At 39.0% G+C, this 26,275-nt stretch overlaps 1 protein-coding gene across 3 annotated transcripts; it reads right to left on the reverse strand.

Moving 5' to 3' along the window:
- Positions 1-25,898, reverse strand: LOC100890065 (7-dehydrocholesterol reductase). 3 transcript variants are annotated; one of them, XM_030984843.1, is made up of 7 exons: positions 16,209-16,457; positions 8,539-8,680; positions 7,255-7,477; positions 3,580-3,849; positions 2,805-2,918; positions 1,974-2,228; positions 1-1,056 (listed from the first exon to the last, which is right to left on the reverse strand). In XM_030984843.1, exons 1-7 carry the CDS (start codon positions 16,219-16,221, stop codon positions 592-594), a joined length of 1,482 nt encoding a protein of 493 aa, XP_030840703.1. In that variant the 5' UTR covers positions 16,222-16,457; the 3' UTR covers positions 1-591. The 3 variants fall into 3 exon arrangements, with proteins under 3 accessions (XP_030840703.1, XP_030840704.1, XP_030840705.1); XM_030984844.1 differs by lacking the exon at positions 16,209-16,457 and adding an exon at positions 25,749-25,898 and having other exon boundaries at positions 592-1,056; XM_030984845.1 differs by lacking the exon at positions 16,209-16,457 and adding an exon at positions 20,487-20,597 and having other exon boundaries at positions 592-1,056.
- Between the last annotated feature and the right edge of the window lie 377 nt (positions 25,899-26,275).

Here is a 26,275-nt window from a genome sequence, read left to right on the forward strand (position 1 = left end):
TTTTTTTTGTGTTTGTTCTTTGTGTCGTCAGTTAAACCCCTTTATATCTGAAGGTGTACGACTAGGTGATGATCGGATGCAATAAGAAGTACATGAACGTATTTCTATTTTTGTTCGGCACTGTTATGCCTACCAGCAAGAATCCTTTCAGGGAGCTTGGGGCCTTCAGAGTTCACACTCGTTTGAGCTAAATTCCGACCAATTTCAACATCATGAGCCAAAAAAATAAAGATTAAATGAATAAAGTGATATTGGAAAGGCCGCGATTCCCGAAAGCTCAGGGAAAGAACGTACGCTGCCAATAAATGCCGAGTGACGTTCTGCAAATAGACGTATAATGTGATCGCAACTTTCCTAGCATTGGCCAATCAGAATGCAGTGATACAGCTGTTAATAATTAAATATAGATCCTGATTGGCTAACGTAAGGAGAGGGGCATTTAAGTGAAATGTGTTATGTTAATTTGTTTCTACAAACGTTATTGGTGGTTACATGCTTCTGATATTACTATTCTGAAGCTGGTCGGGAAATTTATTTGGACTTTTCCTGATACCAGGTTTGACTACTTTTACGTTATACTTCGCAATATTTTCAGTAGATGTAAGGTATAAGCCTGCATGGGACTTTTTCCATGTAGAGGTCCCATGATTTGCCGTACTTGGCATGGCAACGGTCCTCGTCCCGCCGGCAGCGGTGGATGAGCAGGATGAGCATGAAGACCAGGTAGTAGTAGGGGAAGATGTGTCCTACTCCGCAGGAGAGGCACCAGGCCGCTGCCTGCATCAGGTCACCAGTGTAGTTCATATGCCTGGTGATACCCCACCAGCCCGAGAGCAATAACTTGCTCTTCCTCTCCTCCCCGTCACCGCTCATGTAGGTGGCGTCGATGTACTTGGGCATGGCGCCCCAAATGGGGGCTTGTCCGTTTGTGCGCCGGAAGTAGTCCTTCTGCCGGTTGACCGACCGGAAGATGTAGTAGCCGACGGTTCCGAGGAGGAAGATGGCGGTGAAGATGGGCCAGGAGAGATCGACGGGGTTGAACACCAGGTAGAAGCACTGTGGGTAAAAGAAAAGTTTGTAATAATAATAATAATAATGATAATACTCAGTTTTATATAGCGCTTATTAGAATCACTAAGCACTTCCAAACTTGGAGATTATTACCCCGGCTTTAGCTGTGCTGCCATTGCGGCGCTCTAGCATTTCAGAGAATTAATCCCTGCCAGGTACCCATTTACATCACCAGGGTTGAGTGTGGCAAATGTAGGTCAATGTCTTGCCAAAGGACATTAGTGCCGCGGCGGGTTTCGAACCGATGTTTATTAGAATCCCTTCATGAATAACCAGTCGACCGCCATTCTTTAATAATCTCAATCATCAACACAAGAATATTAAAAAACTCCTGCATCACGAATGTTGTATGCACGTACAATCGTCTTTTTAACCATTTTATTTTTAGGAATATAGGCCATTAGACATTCATTTATGACGTATTCCGAGGATTTAGAGCTTTGTGTAGTTCACACTTTTGAGGCTCTACACAGCTCACTCCAGCTACTTGAATTAATTACAAACAAAATCCGGGACCCGGTCTTGTAAACACTTGCAATTGCTTCCAATCAATTGCAACCTGATATGTGTATGTACTACAGTGTAAAGAGTGTGTAAATTCGCGATTGACTGGAGGATTTGGTGCGATCAGATCACACCTGTTTTCAAGTTTATAAGGGACTAAACAAAAAAATATATAGATGAAGAGGCATCGCCAATAATCAAATTCGTTCACACTTGTACAAGCATTGCTTTTTAGTGGACCCCTCTGTTTCCAATATGTATTTCTACATTTTTGTTAATGTTTATAATTTATTGGTAATGTTTTGTTGGAAACATAAATCAATTGATATTGAAATTGAAGAAAAAAAAATTGAAATTGAAAATTGAAATTGAAAAATACACAATTGCTTGATGCCCACCTGAAGCGTATACATGAATGGCAGGTAGACCATATCACCCCAGGCAAGGTACCATCCAAAGTGATCATGGTGCATGTCGATGGTGTGAAGGTACCATGCCTCGTTCCAGAAGTAATCCACCACATAGATCAACTCCAGGAAGTTGACTAGGATCATGGAGTTGGTGATGTAGCCGTAGAGCTCGTACTGCTTCATGGCCATGGAGAAGTTGATGATGGTCCAGGCTGCGATACCCGGTCGTCCATTGAAGAAAAGCTGGAAAGAGTAAATGAATCCGGTTTATATTTGTGAATACAGAGACTACGTATGTTGTCCATAAAATTCAGGAGAAGAGTAAACTACGTTTATAGAGCTTGTGCTGACAAGCTGATGATGGTCCGGTCGTCCGTTGAAGTACAGCTGGACGAGAAAGGATATTGGTCGGTAAGTTACCGATATTGTACTCGTTGTCTACGTGATTCTCAAGGAAAGTATGATATGACAATACACAATTATGATAGATATTCTACTTCTTTCCATTAACCATTTAGAAAAACCGGTCGGCCGTATATTCAGTAAACTAAAGCTGGAAGGAGGAAGCGAAAAGGGTCGGTGAATGATTTCGTCAACTAAAGAGAATGTACACCCCGGCCACAAAACTTTCATCACGCAACATGCACTGCTTGCGAAAGACAGTAACGAAGGGGGTCTTTAATCAATGATGATGTTGAGAAAGTTGATAATGGCCAACCAGCCGATACACCCCAAACTCAAATAGAAATAGTCATTAATTACATGGAAAATGGTCCAGTGACAACGCTTCTGGTGTATACAATTCATAGGGCTTCTTACCTTGAAATCGAACATCTTTCCAATGCGGGGGTTGAACTCGATTCCCATCATGTAATCATAGAAGATGTTACCCGTAAAGACACGATCAGGGGCGTGGGTCGGGAAGAAGTAAGCCTGGAAATATACACGGATTGGAACAGTTCATCAAACGACACATCGTAGGGTGTACGATAAATAGACATTTAATTATTCGACTTTTCCGCTGGTTCGATGATCGAGAACAAATGCTAGGATTTGATATGCGATGCGATGCGATCCCAGTCAGCATATGAGATGAGGGAAACTTTTAACAGAGCTATCTAAGCACAATTTATTGTTGAAATAGTTCACATTGATTATTTTGTTCACTTGCAGAGACTAGACTACGCTACACTTTTATCTATGATTTCAGTCTTTAAGTTCATGAATTAGCAAGAATTAACAAAATCATTATCTTTTAGTTACAATCATATTTGGAAGCGAGTGGATCAAAATCCCGAATGAAATATGAAAGTTTTTCTTACGCTGTTTACGCCTTGAATGCGCCAGCAACAATGATTCTAATATTTGCTCACGATCAACAAGATAGACGACTTTAAGGAGAATGCCGATATCATTCCTTGAAGGGTCGCTGATCATAACAAGCTAGTCAAGTGGCTGATCCGAATGAAATATGAAAGTTTTGATAGATATTTCATTCATATTCATTGTATACGAAATATCTTAGTGTGACCTCTTGACTCACTAATAACTAATTATGCAACTGATTTCGCTGCTCCCACGAATAGTAACTCACCTTCACGATGGCGAATGTAGCTACAAAGATGCCGATGGCGTTGGCGCACCACAGGAGCGAGCCGCGGTGATCGAACACAATGGATGGCGAGAACCATTCAAAATAGAGGGCGTTCGCCACGAAAATGGCGTTGGAGATGAACCATGCCTGCAAGCCGTTGATAAGGTAAGGATTCCGGATACCTGACGGTGTTACGGCCCCGAGTTGCATACCGCCGACGTAGCCGGGAATGATATATTGGAAGAGATCCGGCAAGTAGAAGAGCACAACCTGTACAGAGAAGGTGTCATTTTCGATGTGGTTAAGCATGGACCTATTACGAAATGGACATTCATCGTGATTCTTTCTTTGATCCAATGATAGTCGCCGCCTTCTGATTATGAGCATCTTAATGAGAACATTCAGCTGTTTTAACAATAACGACTGCTAAGAATTTTGAGGTCATTGACAAAGGAGCAGTTTCCCTCTCTTGGGTTTTGTTTGGATGGTGTGCTCTGTAAGAGTGTGTCTTAAATGAAAGCATCCCCAATGGAGAGGCAAAGTTGAAAAGCAGACGATTTTTTTGATATGAAATGTATTATTACTGATTCGCACACTTTCGCACACACCCATGACCTTATAAAACAGTTAGAAGGCCATGATCTTTATAAGCCCTGCGCTTTGTAACTCTGGAATATTATGAGGAAATAGGGGAAAACACATCTATTTTCCATGATTTAGGCGAGTTATTATCTTCTGCGCATGTAGATTAACATGTGTAAAATCACTATCTTGATTCTGTCCCGGCTTTTTGGCGGCGACCATGATGAGATGAAAGTGACGAAACATGTAGGGAATGTTATTGAGACGACATTGACGGAGACAATCACAATGAATTCATTAAGAAAACGATGAATGTCCATTCGTAATAGGTCCATGGGTTAAGAAAGCTTTACGGTAGCTTATATGGATGTAGGGTTGTAGTATAAGTAGACATGTTTTGCTATTGAGTGGACAGGCTCACTAATGTAGTAATTATTACGACACCCACACCCACCCCTCCCCCTAGTTTGCAGACACAAACCATGGTTAGTCGATGTGCCTAACAGTGTCGTCACTCTAAGACTAGGCTGGCTGCATAAGCTCTGTACTTGAAGTGTCAAATCAGAGTCTGTGAATGTAGACTCCACCCCCTCCCTTCCACCCCCACCCCCCCCCCCCCCCCCTTGGTTATCGCCTTGTACAGCTACGTACTAGCCGTAGGGTCGTTTATATGAATTTACAGTCATTTTTTTCTTTCTTATTTGCGCGCTTTAAATCCTGTAAATGCACTATCAGTCACGCATCAAGAAACGCCAATTTTGTTCATGAGCTCCAACAACTGAAGCCAGTCCTTTAGACGAACTCTTGACGAAAACAAAAAAATAACACCTTCACATGTATGTATGTGACCATTGTGGTTGCAACGAATCGAGACCAATTGGGGGTACTCATGAGGGTTGATATGAATGGAGCTTTTTTCTCCCCCCACAGAGTCGTTCACCATGTTTTAACAAAAGCCCCCCTGATCTCATTCAATTTCCTCCCTGTTCTCTTCCCCCCCCCCCCCCCTCCCCCCGTTTCTCTCTCTCTCTCTCTCTCTCTGAGGTACACATAATGACGACTGAGTGAAACGAGGCTACGTGTTTTTGAAAAGTTTGGTTGCATCAGGGATATGTGAGTTAAACTCACATATCCCTGGTTGCATACAGTGTTATTCAGACAAGGAGCGAACTTTTGATCAGATTAGATTTATCTTTTTTGCATTAACGTTTGTAATCAGTTCATTGAACTAATTACAAACGTCAATGCAAATAGGATCAATCCAATCTGAAATTTGTTTGCCATGATGAATATTTTGAGTATTATTTTGATGACGATTATTATTATATTCATTATTATTATTATCATTTTTATCATTATTATTATCATCATTATTATTATTTGTTAGTAGTAGTTGTAGTAGACGTAGTATTACTAGTATCATCATGATTATTATTATCATCATCATCATCATCATCATCATCATCATCATTATTAACATTCGAGGAATAGTTGTTTTATAGGCTCTCGGGGACGTTACATCTATATTTTATTATTGTTAATGTCTCTCTCAAATGCCACCTGCAAGACCCGCGCTAGTCAATGACGCATCCCTACGTCAGGACTGCGTTACCTCCTGAGCAACCCTGACCCACTTGCTGCTCCCTTATCTCTTTCCATGTGTTTGTTCATTCTTATTATGTACTTGTCTGTTGCCATGCTGCTTTTTATATGAATGGTCGAATAAATAATAATAATAATAATTGGCTTGAAGTTTTATGGCTACGTCAACCATACATAGGGGGTTTTGGGACATGCATGCCCCGCAGCCCCTGAAACATCCTGAAGAAATATTTCATCCGGGTTTCCCTCCTAAAACCGGAGACATACTTTTTCCGAGATGTTTCATATTTTCTAAGCCTGAAAATGGACCGAGTCCAGGTTTGACCGACTTTATCTTACGCTGTTTACGCCTTGAATGCGCCAGCAACAATGATTCTAATATTTGCTCACGATCAACAAGATAGACGACTTTAAGGAGAATGCCGATATCATTCCTTGAAGGGTCGCTGATCATAACAAGCTAGTCAAGTGGCTGATTCGAAGAGCAAACATCGATTGACAATCCGTTATATTCACATCCAGCGTGATCTGATTTCACGTGTATATTTGCCATCTCGTCTAGCCGTTAATGACACTACATGCCCATAGTTGACAGCATTTTCATTACGTGACAAGTTTAACATGTTGAATACGTTTTCTTTTTAACCGTGACTATCGTTTTTGTTTCAATAACTCTTCATCAATAATAATAAAGAAGAAAGTATGTCATATTAATGGCGATGGATAATTGAATGGATATTACGTCATACCAGTTTAGAATGGAATACATGTTAGTATACACAGCGTACAGCGAAGCAGTTATTGTGATTTAAAAATCAAGGAATCGTGAAGAAAATGGATCTTGATTTCTTTTCAACAATAATCTAAACAATATACATATGGAGAAAGTAGTTTCTTGCGTGCGAAAGAACAACCAGGAAATGGATGATGTTGGCATAGTCATAACGAGTGGTCGTGCTCCTTATTACAATGAACTCAATTTACACACATGACATTATGTCAGTTCAGTTTAGAATGTCACTACGTGTGCAATTGAGAAGGAACATTCCAATCAATTATTTTAAAGTGGTTTCAGTAATGATGCTAGCCTCGACGTGCAGCCTCCAAGATTGGACGACAAAACAATGATCCACTTTCAAGTCAGAACAATCACCAAAAGTCTGACTTTACATTTGACCCGGGACCGAACACCAACCCAAACCCCCTATTGCAACCCTAACCATATATATATATATGTTGTTACATTTTGTATTCATTTTTTTATAAATAAAGTCTGGATGAAATGCGCACGTGGCATGTGATCAATCTTTTTCTGTCAATAGTCATTATTGAACCCAACCTCGGCCACACAATATTTTTATAATGAACAAAGTTGAATGAACTTTGAGGATTCACAGTTTTAGTTTCAACCTTTGTTTTTTCGTAAACTTTGGCTTAAAATAGAACATTGATATTCATTGATGGGTATTGCCTTATATGATAAAATCTTACCTGAAAAGTCATCCAGATGGCTGTTATGGTAACGCCATCCCACGTGATGGACGGCATCTGATCCCACAGCATGGTGAGGGTGAGGGCGCCCTTCTGCATCTCCAGGGGAGGGGTGATGAGAGAGCACTGGTAGTGGGTACAGGCGACGTGGACGTAGAATACTACCAAGGGGATGAGGGTGAGGAGGGCGAGTACGCCCACCGTGGTGAACACGTCAACCTCCCTGTTGGTGGGTGAGTAAGTAAGTAAGTAGGGGTAGCGATGGTGGGGACAAGGGAGGGGTAGGGGAGGGGTAGGGGAGGGGTAGGGGAGGGGTGGTAAGAAGGGAATGGAGGTGGTACCAACTGTTAATCATACATCCAATCAAATGTTTTTTCGCCGCCGCCGCTGCCGTCACCTGAAAAGCAGCGCCTATGTCTCGCTTTTGCTATGCAGGCGAGACAAAAACGACACAGTTTTGCTCATTCGGGGTAACGTAATAATTATATAGTTTGTTCGGTCTATTGTTTGGCTGGCGTCGGTTTTGTTTTGTTGGTGTGACTAAGGTATTAGGCAAAAGGTGATGAAGCCATCTTCGATATGTCCCTGAGATTCAATCAATCGCAACCTGATAACAATTAGTACAGACCCACAATTCGATTCCATTCTGTATGTTTTTAGTTATCCTTTTGTTCTTCGTGTTCTTGTATCCATCATCCTCTTTATCCTATGTTTTGTTCTCTTCTAATTTTTTGTGTGCGCCCCTTCAAGTGCGGCCCGGGGCACCAGCCTATATCCATCAGTTTCTGGTTGTGTCAAATAGGTTTTTCTTTCTCACATTCTCATTCTTACTACATGTACAACTCTAAAGTATGAGCTCATGATATCAACGTTTAGATGCCATTAAATTCCCATTTTCATACTCTGTCTGAATAGACCAGTTCACGATTAGCATATATCCCAAATGACCCCGAGTATCAACAGATCTTCAAAACATGAATAGGTCCCCATTTGGACATTTTGAAATAATCACTCTTGCAGTAATGGAAGTGCTACATAAATAGCCTTTGCTTCCCCTTTTTAAAGAATACTACCACCTGTGTATCATAAAGTGCACTGCTTGTGCATAAATGAATAATGATTACATAACCTTCATGAGCACGTATTTTGTCTCCGTGTAAATCACAATTTGGTCTGCGATGACTTTTATCTTCTCTTGCTCAGACTGCAACTATGAACTGGCTTATTTTTACATGGCCACATTAGCATACATCTAACTGATTCCATAATTAACGAAGTAATTACCATGCACGCCCCCATTGTCCAGCCTTCCGGTCAACAGCCGATGCTCCGTTGGTAGTGGGCTTCATAGGCTCTTCCGACATGCGTTTTGAGTGAGACCGGGTGTTTGGCCGCGAGTATGAAGTCGGCTCCGTCATGGTGATACCTACAAGGGGAGAAGAACGAAAGAAACAAGACTATTATTAACAGGAATAAAAAGAAAATTAACCGAAATGTGAATTGAAAAAGCATATCTGACCTAGGGGTGTTTCATAAAGCCGTTCGTAAAGTTACGCACGACTTTACGAACGACTTATATGAAAAGCCAAATGGGATGCTCAATCATTTTTTAACTGCATCAACTAAAGTTAAACTGTGAAGATGTAGATTAACATTTTTATTATAACAAACATTTTTAATACAAAGTACATTTTCAGCACTAATTTGATTGAGGTTATTGGAAATATAGTCGCGCTTTGTTAAAACACCAGGAAAAACTTCGGGCATCCTATCTAGCACTTCATATACAAGTCGTTCGTAACGTAATGCGTAACTTTACGAACAGCTTTATGAAACACCCCCGCCCCCCCCCCCCCCCCCCGGGGGGGGTGAAATGATGTAGCCCGTTGGTCTCTCCATTCTCAGGGATATAGCAAGGAGTGTTATCTTGCTCGTTGCATTACTTTGGTCACAAAAGGAATCATTGTTACTCCAGGGGCGTTTCATGAAGCCTTAAAATTGATTTTTCTTTTTTTTAATCGAAATCAATTTTAGTCGATAAATCACCCCCAGCTCAAACAGTATCTCATTGGATAAGGACAAATGCGTGGTATACAGTATAGTCTGCAAACACAGACATTAATTTGTTACACTTTAAACACAATTTCTTAAGCCTTGAGCATAGACTAGATCTATCAGTTTGTTAGGAGCGGCTTATATACAGAGCATGTTGTAGTATTATAATGCAGACATCTATACGCATAATGACTTGCAAGGGTCTGTGTCTGCAAACTAAGTATAGAGTATACGAAAGCGAAAGCAATCGTATGTTGTTGCAGAAATCAAAATAAGTGGCAATTCAGATCATCTTTATTTCCACTTTGGAGACAATTAGCTAGGAGCGAGTGATTCCGAATGTGTGTAATCCTGTTGATTGTATACTACATTAATGAAGTTTTCTGGTACAGCAATCATTACAAAGCAAACCAAACCAAAATGACCAAATCTGAAATTTACACTGACAACAAACACATTTAGAGGCATACATTATATGGGACATGGTATTATCAAAGAGGTCTTTGGTATAAGCGAGTAGTCAACTTCGAATAAACCAACATTTCTTGTAAAATCTGCCCATACGGCTATCATCATCCTTCAATGCAATCGTTGGACATGAATTGAATATATCATCCTTGTAGTATTCAGATTTTGTGTCTTCTTTTTTTTTTCGTCATGCAGGACTATGCTGCAAGACTAATCAGGGATGCCAGTTAGAATTAATCAGGCCGCCTAAAAAAAACCTATAATGAGCTAGTTTGTACACAAAAAAAAGCCTAAACTATGGCATGAAAATAACTCGCCAGGGCCTGAATTCAGGCTATTATGTACCTGAACAGGCATCCATGTACTAATGAACATTAGCAACACTTATAACTCCCATTGCTGAGGCAGCTTAACTGGTTTTCAATGGCTTTCAAACCAACATTAATTTCACAATTCGCTGAGGGTAGAACAAATAAAAGGTGAAGGTTGCTCACTTTGGAGTAGCGGTGTAAGTGAAAAGCAAATATGACTATAGTAATGTATGCAAGCAATTCAAAGTCTGGTTCATTATTTCTCTCTCTCTCTCTCTCTCTCTCTCTCTCTCTCTCTTTCTCTCTGCCTCTCAACTTTCTGGCTCTTATGAATTTCGCCACCTCTATCTAATTAAATATCAACGCAAAACCATGTCGAAACCTTTTTCAGGTGGGCTGTAGATGTGAAATGCAAGGGGGAGGGATACACAATCATAAGCCTACATCAAGAAATCTTGCATTGATTCTTGAAACGAAACATAAGAAAACGACTCAAGCAAGAAAATCATGTAGAAGAACGGTTTCCGTCTCCATATGGCATGCCATAATTGAATTTACGAAGTCATTAATCGAGGGATCATATCTAACATTAATTAATTCCATGGATCAGGGAGGACAATGTCCTTGATAAGATTCATTCAAAATCCTCTGACGACCTAATGCAAATAGGCTAAAAGGGGGCGTTCGGGTGTAACGAACTTTCAGCACATACAAGTGTAGGTCAGTAGCTCAATTTCAATGTAAAGAATTCGAAGGTTGACTTCTGATAAAGATACAAATAAATAAGGCAACGTCCCCTCGGCTGAAAAAATTGCATCTCATACCCTCTTACTGCTCATATAGTTTTAATAAATATGACAAGAAGAAACTATAAAGTTTGGATCAAACTTTCATGTCACATGACTGCATCTCGGACTCCGTCTAGATTTTGCACCTATCTCTGAGTCGGTGCAGTGCATGCGATGTTTATTCAGCAATGGAGAGGTAAACTCTTTTTATTTTGACCATTCCCAAATTCCATGGTATACTGTAGGTGCTATATATTTAGTTTTTCAAATATTTTCTGACCACTTTCTTTCACAATATACATGTATGTAATACATGAGATTATAATCCATTTAATAAATTGTCTATAAAGATAAAGATGAGTTCTGGTCATGCGATTGCATTCAAGTGAAAGAAACGTTGTGGAATCGATAAGAAAAAGTTGATCATGTAGCACATAAGTATTGGTGTGTACTGCAAGCTTCTGAAACCATCAAAATGATAAGAAATTTGGCAAAGTCTTGGTAAAGTAACAAGCACTGTACACATAGGACTACACAAATTATGACATACAAATCGGGCCTCATTTTTAAGTTTTTACTTCTCATATTCAGAATATAAATGCATTTGAAGATCCATGCTTTCAGAGAACATTTTTTCATCTGATGTTCTTCCACACAATGATAACGCTCACAAATTATTTTTCACCTCTCCCCAGAACTCAACCTTCTCTTTAATAACTCTTGTATACCTGCTGTCACGTGCGTAGGAAAAAGAACCTGGGGCCTGTAAACCTCAATTCAGATGAAAGAACCTTTTATAAGCTTTATTTTTTATGAAAGAGAAACTTACAGTTTGTTGAATGTAGATCGAGATGAAGAGATCACACGTTCTGATCGCTGCCTTGGAACCTCATTAGATTGACCTCAGTATGACCTTACAATGATCCAATATCATTACCACACATCAACACGTTAACCCTAAACTTGAACCTATAGATTATGTTCTTCAGGCCTCTCTCTTTCTTTCTATACCTCTCTCTTCTGCCTGTCTGTCTCTCGATCCTTTACTTGCTCACTAGCCCCCCCCCCCCCCCCCCCCCCTCTCTCTCTCTCTCTCGGTTTCAGCCCTCTTTTCCCCGTTCCGTAGCTTTAGCTGCTTCTGAGCTTATTGCAGTATATTCTATTCTATCCATTGCTCAATTCTAGATATAAATCAAATATATAATATTTCGACACCACTACTCCCTCCATTACCATCCTTTTAAAGAGATAACTTGGGACTCTTTCGAAGGGAAAATCGACGGTATTTAAGTTCAACACATTTTTCGGGGGCACCAGTGGGGACACCAGTGGAGGCGCACCGTCCACCCACCTTTTTCCCTACGCCAACCATGGATAAGTCTTGAACGGAGATATTGGTATTAAAGAATTTTTAATTTTGATCCCCACAAAGTCTGAGATAAAGTCAGACTGAGGAATAAACTTGATTTTCTTGCCCTACAAAAAAATGAGATATTACAAAATACGAAATGACAAAATACACTTGAGTCAGCACATTCTATCACTTCTTTTTCCGCATGCTAATTTTGACAACGAAATTTGAGCTTGTTGAGCTCAAATGCAAATAAAGCTCAAGAACCAGGGACGTTAATAAAGAAGACTACAGTCTACAGGTATCTGAATAAGGGCAACCATTCTATCCTTGTATACAATTCATGCCCCGATGAAATAAAGCTCTGCTTATGAAAACTGGAGTATAAAAATGTATACATAAATTTAATATATATGGAATTAGAAAGCCTGTAGCGACCCCCCCCCCCCCCCCTCCCTCCTACACAAAATGAAACAAGGTACATACAATCCGGGGCCATATCCAGTTGTAAATATAAATTCACATCACCTCCAAGTGTATATACATTATGGTGCACTGTTTTCTGTTTTGAAAAGGAAACTGAGTGCAAGAGAAATATGACTATCTCCTTATATCCACTTTCATAATAAAGTGATAACATCGTCCCTTCCTGTCTTTATGCATTTTAATGAATAAGATAGAAGTATACACTTGTCAACGCAGTATACATTTGCCGACCAGATAATACTTGTTGTGTGCGTCTAAAAAAATGTCTTGTATTTAGAGTATCGAAGTGTGACGTCATATTAGCCAAGTTGTCAAGGATGCTGGTTCCAAACAATTGTGTGCAAAACAATGGCTGGGTATCACATCAGCGCCAAAAAATTGACCTGATCCATCCTACCGCTTGAATGATGTCGCGGTGAACCTCATGCGCTGGGTCTTTTGTTTAGAACTAGTATTAAACCAAGACGACGAGCAAATGTGAAATTAGCACTTCGGTACTCGATGGAAACTGTTAAAAGTTACATGCTGAGTGGCTGATAATATGCAGCCAATACAATCATGTGTATGATTATTCTTAACCATCAAAATAATAACAAATTGGCTCAATCGTGCTGAAAATTACTAACAACATAAAAACAAACACGTATAAATTAACATGGGACTGCACAAACATATTGAACGTTTATAATCAGAAAAGAATGGATTCCCAAACACGATGATGAATTAATTAAGAGCATTCACGAGCATTCCTTTGCATGTGACAAACTGACAGTGACAGTAATACTATTCTGCTAAACGGGAATGAAATAATCAGAACGCTTATGAAATTAATAGTAGATTTCAATCTTCCCTTTAATATGAACTTTTCCTTATTTCGTTGTCCTACAACAATCAGACCATTTCGGAATACATTACAGTGTACGATATGTGTAAGGTTGGAGATAACGTTGTTTATCTCAGGATTAAAGAATCGGCTATTATGGGATATCCTTATCATTCTTTGAGATTGAGGACCAATGTTATTTGCACTGCTCTCAATGACTAACAAAGTGATAAATGAGGGAGAATTCTTACCCTTTGAATGCAAAATCTGACACTACAGCCCCCGGCTTCTCCCCCTCGACCTCCAGAAAAAGAAAGCCAGAAAACAGTAAATGTATCCACACAAAAAAAACAGGTGGAGTATGATTGAAATTTATTTCTGTCAATGAAATCAGGGGATATTTAGTACCTTGTTTACATTTCATCCTTGATGTTTTTTTTTAAATAGATATCACCGTTACATTTCTCGTTGAGTTGTGGAAGTGTAGATACCGGGGCGGCGTATTCCCCCCCCCCCCCCCCCCCCCCCCCACCCTTCCAAATCAAATGGCAAAATGGTAAGGGGAAAGGAAAAGCGCAAAGGAAAGGGAGGAGGTGAATATAAATTCAATACATTAACTTAAAAAAAAATTCTTAGACAGAACATCATGGCATCATACTGTTCATAGTATCATTTCCTCTGAGAAATATGACCATCACTGATCATAAAGCAACACGAAGCCTAGAAATCGAAAGTTTTTGACAAAATGAATGCACCCTTTAGAAAAATCGTCTCGTCGGACCAATTAGCAGTTCTATTTTGGGTCTTCTTCTTCTTCTTTTCATACAATCAACGACGTCTTTTTCCCTTGTCGGAATGAGATGGATTCATTTACAACATGACTATTCTCCGATTATAAGTATTTCCTGGTAGATACATTTATGATTCAGGGTTTTTAGGATCAAAACAGAAACTATTACCACTTTCATCCGATAGGACCGTCACTTTAGTGGAAGCATGTCTGATCCGGATTAGGAGACAAAATACAAATGTTGACGGTTTTGTATAGTGGGCATGGACCATTTTATCCGTGACCTTGCTTTGACATAGTGACTTTGTGTTACTCGCCATCCATGTCTAGGTATAAGACTAGCTCACTTTCTCCGCCCCAGCTGATCTGTGCGTTGATCAGCTGTGCGCTCATCGCGTGTTACCAGGGTCGTCTACTGGTCACTCGTGGGCTCGTGTATGCTAGTCTTTGAAAATAAACACCTATCTCATAACAGACAAAGGGAAATCCCCATTTAAAAAATAATAATGATATTAATGCGGTGATACATTTCAACAGTATGTCATACCCATCGTATTTTCTAAAGGTGGGGTCGCTGTGAGCATTTGTGTCACATTTCATTCTAATTTCTGTATTCTTCTGATCGACCGTGACAAAAAATTGTTTACAAACCAGAAATATTAACACCAACCCATGAACAAATAAAAGAGGCCCCTTTTCCTCGCATAGCTCACAAATAAACCCCAAACTGGAAAACAATAGAAAAATTAATACAGGTACATCATTTTCACTTCATGTGTGTCTTTTCTTGTATGAGATTTAATAGTACAAGTGGGGACTTACACACGCCAAGGAATTATACGCATGCAGACAATTGATTTAAAAACGTTCGTTTTCTAGACTAGATGCATCGTACGATGCATGCCAGCCACGAACGTTTATGTTGCATAAAGCAGCTCTTTATTGTTCTTCTGAAGTCATCTATAGACATAATTGAATCGTCCGCCTAGACAGAGTAGAAAGATATACTAGTATGAGTAGTTACCCCTCTTTTTATTGCAACCTCGTGCAATGTAACATTTTTTTGAAAAAATGAAAGAGAGGGTGGAAAATACCTTCTCAGCACATTTTTTAATATGATTATGCAAACAATTTTTTTGTCAATAGGCTCAATCTCCAGACTCGATGTATATTAGAAGGCATGCGAAAAAAAGAACTTATCTCCAAAATGCATTTATGATAAAATTTACATACATGTACGCAACACTCAAATCTATGTATATGTTTTGATACATATATACAACAAATGTAGACATCACAGGCAAGGTTTGCATGTACTGTAAGTCTGTATGTCAGAGCATAGCCACTTAACTTAGGCCTACATTATATTGTAAATAGGGTATAGAGCCTTAGCTTAGAGGTCTACATGAGTTTTAACCCACTTCCTCAGCACATAATACCAGCCCAGCAGATATTATTCCACTAAAAGTTCACAAAGTGAGCAACTGAATATACGAACCGCAGCGATGGAGATTCGAATCTCCATGGTTTACGCAATATATATTCAGGTGCTTCAGCCGCGGCACGCCCTTTTAGGCTTTTATTCTCTCCAAAGCTATAATATCATGTATTTTTTGGAAGCAAATAATGAACTGAGAAAAAACATAATGTTTGCAAATTAACTTCAACAAGAAATTTACATATATCATACAGATCTACATTATATACACCCACTCAAATTGGTGCAAACAGTGAACACGTGTACATATAAATGAACTTTGCTTGAAAGTATTCTTTTATTACATTGGCAATGTTTGCTTTCACTAGTCCTGCACTGCCGCCCACCTACATCATACATGTACAAATGCATTAATATATATAAGTGTATTGAATATTTACTCACCACGGGACGCCATTTTTAAGTTTAGAGATATGATCCCAAACAGAATTTAGACAATTTAATACACAGGTCCAGTATTGAAATTCCAGGCCAGCAGCTCCCCGAACATGAACAGGATTTCAATACAGCCAGTCCGCTCTATGTCCCGAGCAGACTTCCAATGATGTATGCGTGTTCCAGATCCACGTACCGGCGTTTTTTTTACTCATAAAATTCCGGTAATGATAGTCTCGGTTTACAGACTCTGAAATACCTTGTTTATTCTGCTCCTCAACAGCAGTACCACAAATATGAAAATATATTCGGTTTGACAAAATTAAAATTATTTTGAGCGGGCATAATCCACGAAGAACACATACCTTCCCAGTTTTACCCGATATGAAGATAATTCAATAAAGGTTATCAATATCCGTATCCCGACACCTAACCCCTGGACATCCAGCCCCCGGATAACCACCCCAGTCAACTACCCCCGAGGGCAACCACCCTCTAGGACTACTACCCCCCCCCCCCCAGGACAACTACCCTCTAGGACTACTACCCCCAGACATCCACCCCGGATAACCTCCCCCAGTCAACTAACCCCTAGGGCAACCACCCTCTAGGACTAATACTCCCCAGGACAATTACCCCTCGGACAACTACCCTAAACAACTACCCCGGAAAACTACCCCATAGGATAGTTGTCCGGGGGTAGTTGTCCTAGACGATGGTTGTCGTAGTGGGTAGTTGTCCGGGGTTTAGTTGTCCGGGGGGAGTTGTCCTAGGGGTAGTTGGCCTAGGGGTGGTTGTCCGGGGTAGTTGTCCGGGGGTAGTTGACTGGAGGTGGTGATCCTGGGGTGGATATCCAGGGGGTAGGTGTCCTAGAAAAATTATATCAAGGTTTTAGCAAGTGTGACCTACATGCCCCATCTGCAAAACAGTGATTTGATTAACAAAAAAACACAAAGGGCATTTCACAGAATCATTGGACAATACAGGATCAGGGTCCAGTTGTATTGACTATTGAGACATAAAACATACTTGAAATCCGCTTCTCATGACTTTGAGTGCAAACATAGCAAATTCAGTAAGTCAATATCATTATGAATATGAGTCTACATGTACATCTTTTTCCGCACTTCTACACTCATGTACGCAGCACTGAGAACCCCCCCTGTGGGTTCAGATTTTGTGCGCCGCTGAAGCCTCGAAATCCCTACCCATTTTAAGGGTCCTTTTGGGTGATTTTTCTCGAAGTAAAGCCCAATTGTTCGCAATTTGAAATTTGATATTTGAAAAGACGGACCCATGTTTAGGGTCATTTTTGTTAAAAATGGGACCCATGCTTAGAGATTTTTGGTGAAAAAGTGACCAATTCGAGCGGCACACCCCGTATGTCTCAATATGTGAGTACCCCCCCCCCCCCCCCACCTCCCACCCCCTGCTGTGAACTGGCCTTAACTAGGCCTAAATGAAGGCATAAACACATATGAAAACTGATGAAACTTGTTTCAGTGCTTCAAGCCATACAGGAAAGAATATAATACTGCTGCATTCTCACGCCCTTTGTTTGAATACGAAGTCGTATTGTCTGTGCATGGTGGAGAGTATAAGGTGACACATCAATGCAATCGATCATGCTTGAAATCAAACTACTACAGTTTCCTAGAGTCTGAGCTGACTTGTTGTTTGTACATGTGTACAAGATACAGAGTTTGTTCTGTTTCTTCCCATAACATGAATACTGCTTTGAACAAAAGTAGGCTGTCCTCTCTATTGTAAAACAGCCTCTGAGGAACTAATACTCCAACTCCTGTTTTTATCAATTTCATTGTATTGAATTTAATAATGTTCATAATTATGTTGAAAATGTATGTATTATTATCAATCCAACCCTTGGTTGCTATGAATGAATAAAATAAATAATAAATAATTAGTTAGTTCCTCTTTTCTCGTGCTATTACTTTACATTTGTCGTTTCCTTGTATACTGTTTTAAATAGAATTAAAATCATTGGAATTTGAATTTTGTCTACGGAAGAGATCAACGATCATTATTTTCACTGCATGTGTCTGTCTATTTTCCAACCGATTCGAAATGATTGACTTTAAAAAAAAACAGTGGAGGAGTTTCATGTAGATTTGGATGGATGGAGATTCCAAACAAAGTTACCCCTACAATGTTCCTCGCCCCACCCCCCCCCCCCCCAATCTCTCTCTCTCTCTCTCTCTCTCTCTCTCTCTGTCTCTCTGTCTCTCTAGATCTATTATGGAATTGGGTATTTGTTTCTACTTTTAAAATGTACGCCTATACATCAATGTATAGCCTCAAATCTCTGTTTTGTTTATAGTTTGTTTTGTTTGGTTTTATTTTGTTTTTGTTTAGTTTATTGTTTCTTATTGGTTTTTGTCAGTTGTTTTAAATCATTTAATTTCAATTTATAGAAACAAAATTCAATGTTTTTTCAGCTGAGGAATGATGTTTGTTGGATACAAACCAGTATCAAATCTCGATGTATAGTCCAGGAGGAAGCCTGATATTGACCTCATTTGCTTTGCCCAAGAGCATTTACACAGCTGGTGCAATCAAATAATATTGCGGAACATGAAATTTAAGGATGAAACAATCCTCGTATCTCAGCATGCATTTCCTGTAAGCAATTATAAATCAGTAAGAACAATGCCGCAAGGGCGTGCAATTATAATTCGTGTATGAATAATTATAGCCAATTTTTTGTTGTAATATGGCTGCAGCAACTATTATGTGTAATCAATGAAGGATACAATGACAGCACTGTGAAAGGTCCGAGAATATGTTTTTCTAAAATGAGTTTTATAACCATGTGAATTATGGTAATACTAGTACATTAAAATATATACACTCAGCCAGAAAAAAGGACACTTTAACAGCTAAGACTTTCAAATAGATAATTAATCTAAGCTTATCTTTCATAATTATATCAGAATAATTAAATCAATTCTCTATTTAATGCCCTTTTGCACTAGTTTGGCATGGAGCGATTAGACCTCCCTGCAAGGTCACTGACAGGTGGTTATCTCATCAAAATATCAGCTCTCAATAAACATTTAAAAAAGGGCATCATGGGGGATCAACGGGTACCGCTTAGGCATTGTTGGTTATATAGAGGGCGCAAGTAGCTATACAGTGGGGCTTTAACAATTATTGAGGAATGAAAATATGGGACGTCGGACTATTCAAAATGTCGATAAGCGTTTCCATCTTTTAAAGTAAAATCAAAACTTAAGACTCTTTCCCGAATATCAACTCCCAGTTTCAAAGTGTTTCCAGGGAGCAAAGTGAGCGAGCCAAAGAAATGTTATTTCGTCAACAAAATATAAAGATAGGTCTGTATTCTGGGATCTTGTTGCCCGAATATCGAGGGATTTTTCCGTTCTACTTTCATACATACAGGCTGCAGTCACCTCCGCCACTCATCATAATAGTCATATCATATCATGATAGTGTGTAGCAAACAAGGTATTAGGCCTAATGTGCTGCTAGGAAAATTCGCTTCTTAAGACGAAGTACCACATTAAAGGTACATTAAAGGTAAAAAGATCCAGTGGTAATTGAAAGATAATACTAATTTAAAATCTTCTTTGAAACTAAAGGGCTTGAAAATGTCTTTTTGAGGAAAATAACGACCGTAAGTTGTCGGAACGACTTTAGGGATTGCAATCCTTTTAGCAAATATTCTGATTTTCAGACCCTTGTACCGTATGTGTTGTATGTTTTTTTGCTGCGCAAAGATTCAATTAGTTTAATTTGGGCCATTACAAGAAGTGGACAAATGTTCATGTACCCTCTACAGCTCATTTTATGTACAACTGTATGTTACTACCGCAAAAAAAAATTAAAGTCAGTCAGTCTAGAAAGTAAACAGGTTTCCTTGCATAATTTGAAAGACACTGCTAACGTTTAAATTTCACAGATAGGACATACATGACATATTCATGATTCCTGCAAAGTTCTACGGAATTTGTTGTTGGCTGCACTGAAGGAATACCGTCTACCTTTAGATAAAAGCACAAAATCAATCCATAATAGATTCAATCTCTTCGGTGGGTAAAATTCTGCCGCATGGCATGAAATGCGTCATTCGTAATCTACCACCTTAATAACGAACTATCGTTAACGGCGTAGAAATTAGATTATGTTCTCGACGAGAATGAGGTTCCTTTGAATAGGTGTACAGTTCCAAATACACATGATGCTATACGAAGTTGTTACGATATGAAATAACTATAATGAATTGAATTGGAAGAAAGTATCGCTTACCAGTAATGAATGATGAATGCTGAAGCCTATTAATACACGTTGGCCATGTTTGGACGCATGCTGACTCACGGGTTACAAATTATGAATACAATGATGTGCATGGGTGATTTATACCAGTACAATAAATTTTTAGGTCAATAACAAATAACGAGTTCGAGGGATGTGCTAAAAACCTGCGAACAAAAGCGAATATAAAGTCGTCGCAATTATATACACATTAATTTTTATAAGGGTGCGCGCAAATTATACCGTCATGGTTATACCATAGACGTAATTTCTATTACGTCTATGGTTATACGACTGGTAACATCTAGTTTGCATTTACAAACTGTTTGTTTTTATCATACACTGATATTGCCATGAAATACCGCACTAGCATATCCGTGTACTATATGGTTACGAAGAAGGCTTTATTAACAGAGTCTGACAAATTAGACTACGTCACTGCAATATATTTTGTGGACTCGATGAATCGCACATGATCGCAAACCCCCTCTTCTCTTTCTCTCTCTTCCTCTGCACACACATGCAGACGCACACATACTCTCTCTCTCCCTCTCTCTCTCTCACTTCCTCTCTCTATCTCCTATCTCTGTCTATAGTAACTATCTCTCGCCCATTTTGAAGCGGAGGGAGGACCCGGTGCGAGCTGTGAGGGGAGGGGCCAGGAGGAACAGATTAGAAACCATTTCGGACCTGAACGTACCAGTCGATTGAGGGAACTAAAGTCATTGTAGACAGAAATCCCGTCTAATATGCCTATTAAAAAAGATTAAATAGAAGGAGACTACTTTTACCAGGCTCGTCTTTTATTGGAAGAATGGGGATTATAGCAATCTGTTGTGGAATTTCTATCATTGTGAGGTAGCTCCACCGATTTCCTTCAAACGTCTAAATCGGATTTACTTTCTATGTAAATAACGAGTGGTCTTCAGAAGAAAGGAAGAAAAGAAAAGAAAGGACAACGATAAACCTTGGATAAGATTTCAGGCCATAACCGACAAAGGTTGTTTACGCAAATCGCCTCAGCTCTCTCAACTCCTCCCCCCCCCCCCTAATCTCCCTCTCTCTCTCTCTCTCTCTCTCTCTCTCTCTCTCTCTCATTCTCTCTCTCTCTCGCTCTCCCTTCTCTCTCCCTCCCTTATGTCTCTCCTTTCTCTCTCTGTCTCTCTGTCTCTCTTTCCCTCCCTCCTACCCTTTCCACACCCTTACATCCACCCTCCCTCCCTCTCTCTCTCTCTCTCTCTCTCTCTCTCTATCTCATTCCCATATCATTCCAATCCCCTCCTTTTTTTTGGGGGGGGGGGTCTTCTCTTGTTATACCTTCAACAAAATTTCAATACAGTTTTCATTTCAAAATGTATTATGACCGAAATAATGTCAAACTACGCGAAGTAGTAAATTAATACGGCGGAATTGTAGCGACTTGAACCCTGTAAAGTTCATAAATGAGAATTTTATCGTTTGGCTAATATTTACAGACAGAAAAAGATTATATTCAAATTGCAGTTGATGACTGTTTTTATACCAGGTGAACAAACTCCGTCTATCAAACTCCTGTCGTTCCTGATCAATATAATCATAAAATATCTATACTAAAATTTATTCTATGCATGATAAATGAATATTGTAATGTCATATAACATACGTAAATTGGGTAATATTTTCAATTACTAGTAACATGATTATATTTGCGGTGGGGCTTTTTTTATTTGTTGAAGGATAATGAATGATATACATGTTCATATTTATTATGAATCACTGTTGCTATCTGTTTCGGCATCACATTCTAGCCCTTTGAGGACCACAAAAAATATATTCTTGCACCTCAGTCGCATTTTTTAAGAAAGATTTAAAAACTCATTTGTTTTCTTTGTAATTGTCATTTTTTTTTAGAGTGTAATGCACTTGGAGAGTATATAACTATTATGTTTGTATTTTTAAAATGTAAAGCGCCTTGAGCATGTTCATGTAAAGGCGCTCAATAAATATCAATATGTATGTATGTATGTATATATTCTATCCGTGAGTGAGCAAAGTGAGTGAGAAAAAAAATATACCATTTAACTGATATTTCCTTATGTGAGGGGGGGGGGGGGGAGGGCTTCACTTTTTAAAACAATGCCTAGAGGTCAAATAATACCTCTTGCTCCGACAATAAACAGGCCTTTTGTTCTTCATCCCTCCCCCCTTCATGAATATTCATTGTTGTAAAGGGCTTACTGTATGCTTCGAGTATCTTTTTTTAAATGCCAACGGTTTGAGGGAGAGGGAGAGAGAGAGAGGGGGGCAAATAACCCAGGATAGGTTAGTGATAAATATGATAATAATAATAGATGGAAAAACGAAAAGCAAAGCAGTGGTTTGTTAACGCCTCTCGTTGATTTTAATTGAATATTTTCTGTGAAACAACGTGCATAGTGACTTCTTTTAAAGAGCATCAGTTATCAGCACAAAGTAGGGGGCTCATGCATGGTGTATAGATTGGGATAAGGTACGTATACTTCAGTCATCTCCTTTGGTCAAAACTAAACTTAAATTTGTTTCGTTACCATTGGTTTGATACCAGAAAAAAATTGAGTCCAGGTATACAGTTCCAGTTTCAATTTCATTTATTTATTTCCACCGACTCAAAGAATTTAACACAATAAGTGAAAAAACATTATACAATTGAAAACACAAGTATAAATGTCACAGATTATACACAATATAGCCTGTATCATTAATGATTAAAGAGAAACAAATAGTCTTGTTTGTTTCTTGCTGAAGAGAGAGTGTGGGGGACCCATAAGAGAAGCGAAGCTTGTGATACTAAAAAGACTTACTTACAAATATACAAGAACGTGTGACGAAAGAAAGAATAAGAAGGGAGCGAGATGAGGATGATGTGCAATTAAAAAGTTAAAAAGGGGTCCAACTAAGATTATAGTAAGAAAAAAGATAGATAGGTAGAAAAAAAATTGGAGAGGATACTAAGAGAGAAGAATAGTAAGGAAGGGAGAGAGGGGAAAAAATCACATACAACATCAATGAAAACCATTTCGTGTTATACAAGCTACATCATGTCATGTGAATATCACACAAAAAATACTCAAATCAATATACAAATAGCATTTACAACATTAACTCACTTGATATTGTTTCAAGTGAAGTCTAAATGTATACGATGTATAGAAGCATTTTCAGAGTACTGTAGGTTCAAGTGAATTCCAAAATGTGGGTCGGTTGTTGATTCTCGATAGTTCTACTCAGTAATATGTATCTTCATTTCATGAACTACATGTACTCGAAAAATATAAGTAAATTGATGATGTTTAACATGTACTGCGAGCGGTGTTCTATTTATAAACAAGGCGTTTTATTGATCAGGAAAAAAGTCGATATAAAGGATCGGTGTTTCCTTTACAATTCGTTGATAGAGGATGGATTTAACCCCCCCCCCCCTTATTCTCTCTCCCTTTCATCACCACCCCCCCCCCCCCCCTCTCTCTCTCTCTCTCTCTCTCTCTCTCTCTCTATTACTCCCTCTGTCCTCCTCTATATCCCTCTTTTTTCAATATAATTCTTTTATACCCTTTTTCAAGTACAATGAACACGTGATGAGAAAGGAAATTACATTTATATAGCTTATTTTATTCTACTACTAGACTTGATAACCTGGTGGTATTGGGTATCTTTGTCTCAGATTCTGAAACAAAATCCTGGATTTAGCTCATGCTGCAATCATAAGTCAGTCAGGAATCCCTTGACTTTTACAAGCCGATCGCCTGTCTGATTATCAAGATATTTATGATTGGAATTCGAAATTTCAAAAGCAGTTTTCCCAACGGTTCTATAGCAGTTCAGTCTAATGGGGGGAAATGAGTATGGTAAAACCGGTATTTTTTCAGGCACTTCATGATCATTCTGAAGTGCAATTGTTTTTTAGGGCTTCAATATTACACCATGATTATCACAAACACTGAGAACAAGTAGGGCCACGGCTGGGATCTCAGATTTGTAAAAATGGAAGCATTGTTAAACAATGCATTTAAAGGCCTTCCGATGGAAGGAAGTGTTTCCCGTGTCTGGAAGGCTTTGCAATCCATCAACAAAGATAATGGCAGGTACATCAACAATCATGTTCAGATATTGTCTGTGAAATAACGATGTGGAGCTACATGTATGCAAGGGTCTAGGTCTACATGTACGGAACAAGTAACAAGATTTTTCGAAAATTAGGAGAATTATGTAAATGTAATCCGTTTGCATGAAGGAAGAAGAAGGCGAATTCTTTTGAAGTAAAGGGGAAGGAGATGTGGGGGGGGGGGAGTAATTTTAGGCTAGCAAAGAGAAAAGAGGAAAAGAAAGATTACATTTACATGTACAACTGCTTAGGTTGACATTTAGGCCAAAATAAACTGCAACTTTAGTGTATGCACATCTGTTCATACATGAACCAATGAAATAAAGCATTTTTGTGTTGAAAATGACGCCATAAGATTTGAAAAATCTTTCCTAATTTTCGAAAATTCTTGAAAAGAAGCTAGGATGCACCTGGCTGTAGGCGTCACCCTCGTGCTGTATTGGTGAGAGTCGAACTCTTTTGGGTAGCGTTGTCATTGACAGACCTGTGTACAATCGAAGACCGTTAACAAAATGTATGTCAAGTTATTATTTAAAGTTCATTTGAACTAGATCTAGGTTATATCAAACATTAGATTCTAGCTAGATCAAGAGACTAGATGTATTGTTAGACCTCTAACATTTTCATGTTTATGATAGAACTGTTAGTATTACTCTAGACCTCTAGGCCTAGATATAGATCAGTTTACAGGAAGAGTAGAGTCTTCATTTTTGTTCTTCAAATGTTAGTAGACTTGGTTTAATCTAAAACTAGAAGCTAGACAATCAACTAGACCCTAAATCTACACATGAATATCCATAACACCACGACAAAGTAGGCCATGACATGGCGTAGTGTTTTCATCATTCATACTTGAAGTTGAAGCCTGAAATCGAGACCTAAACTACATTTATCTAGCCTACCTCTATGAATAATATATCTATCGTCATCTTGATATCTACGCGCTCTATAATTAATTCAAATGTGATTAAAGGATTTAACTTTAGCTGGGTCTAAACCTAGAAAGACAAGGCCATATGCATGGGTCACGAATTCGACATGATTAAAGTCTGTCGAGTGTGACTCATCATCTGGTATCTATTCACTGCAGCATCACCGTCGCATCATCACCATCATGCAAGAAATCATAAACTCACCGGTCTTCACTGCTCAAAATGCTCCTTAAGATCCACTCCAAGATTGTGTTTGCTCTGAAAATTGCAAGTGCTTGTCTTCTCGATGTTAAAACATGTCCAGCATGTAATTAACGTGTACACGTCTAATCGATTTTTAAAGCAAATACAAAATGAAGATCTACGTTAGTACGTACCCGCATATATATGCCAGCGGTTACACTACTAGAGTATATCACAGCTGTCGTAGACGTTATTAGTCTTTGTTCCTCACTCGTTCAATGTAAAATAATTCCGGTACTATATTATACATACACTATACGTACGTGGACGACTCGACTGAGAACTAGAACACTCTCGCTTTCTTATTGAATATGCATGAAGCTCGCGTGGCGCGGACACGCGACAGACGCGCGAGCGAGCGCCTATGCCTTTGTTGGGTCAAATTACGATCGCTGCGTGCATGGATTTTGTTCGGATTAGGCCTACCAAGGAGCTATTAAAATATTAGCTTGTATCTCCTTGGGCCTAGGATCACATCGCTGTGCAAC

The sequence above is a fragment of the Strongylocentrotus purpuratus genome, unplaced genomic scaffold (assembly GCF_000002235.5).
Source record: "Strongylocentrotus purpuratus isolate Spur 01 unplaced genomic scaffold, Spur_5.0 spur5_scaffold_14, whole genome shotgun sequence".
Lineage (NCBI taxonomy): Eukaryota > Metazoa > Echinodermata > Echinoidea > Camarodonta > Strongylocentrotidae > Strongylocentrotus > Strongylocentrotus purpuratus.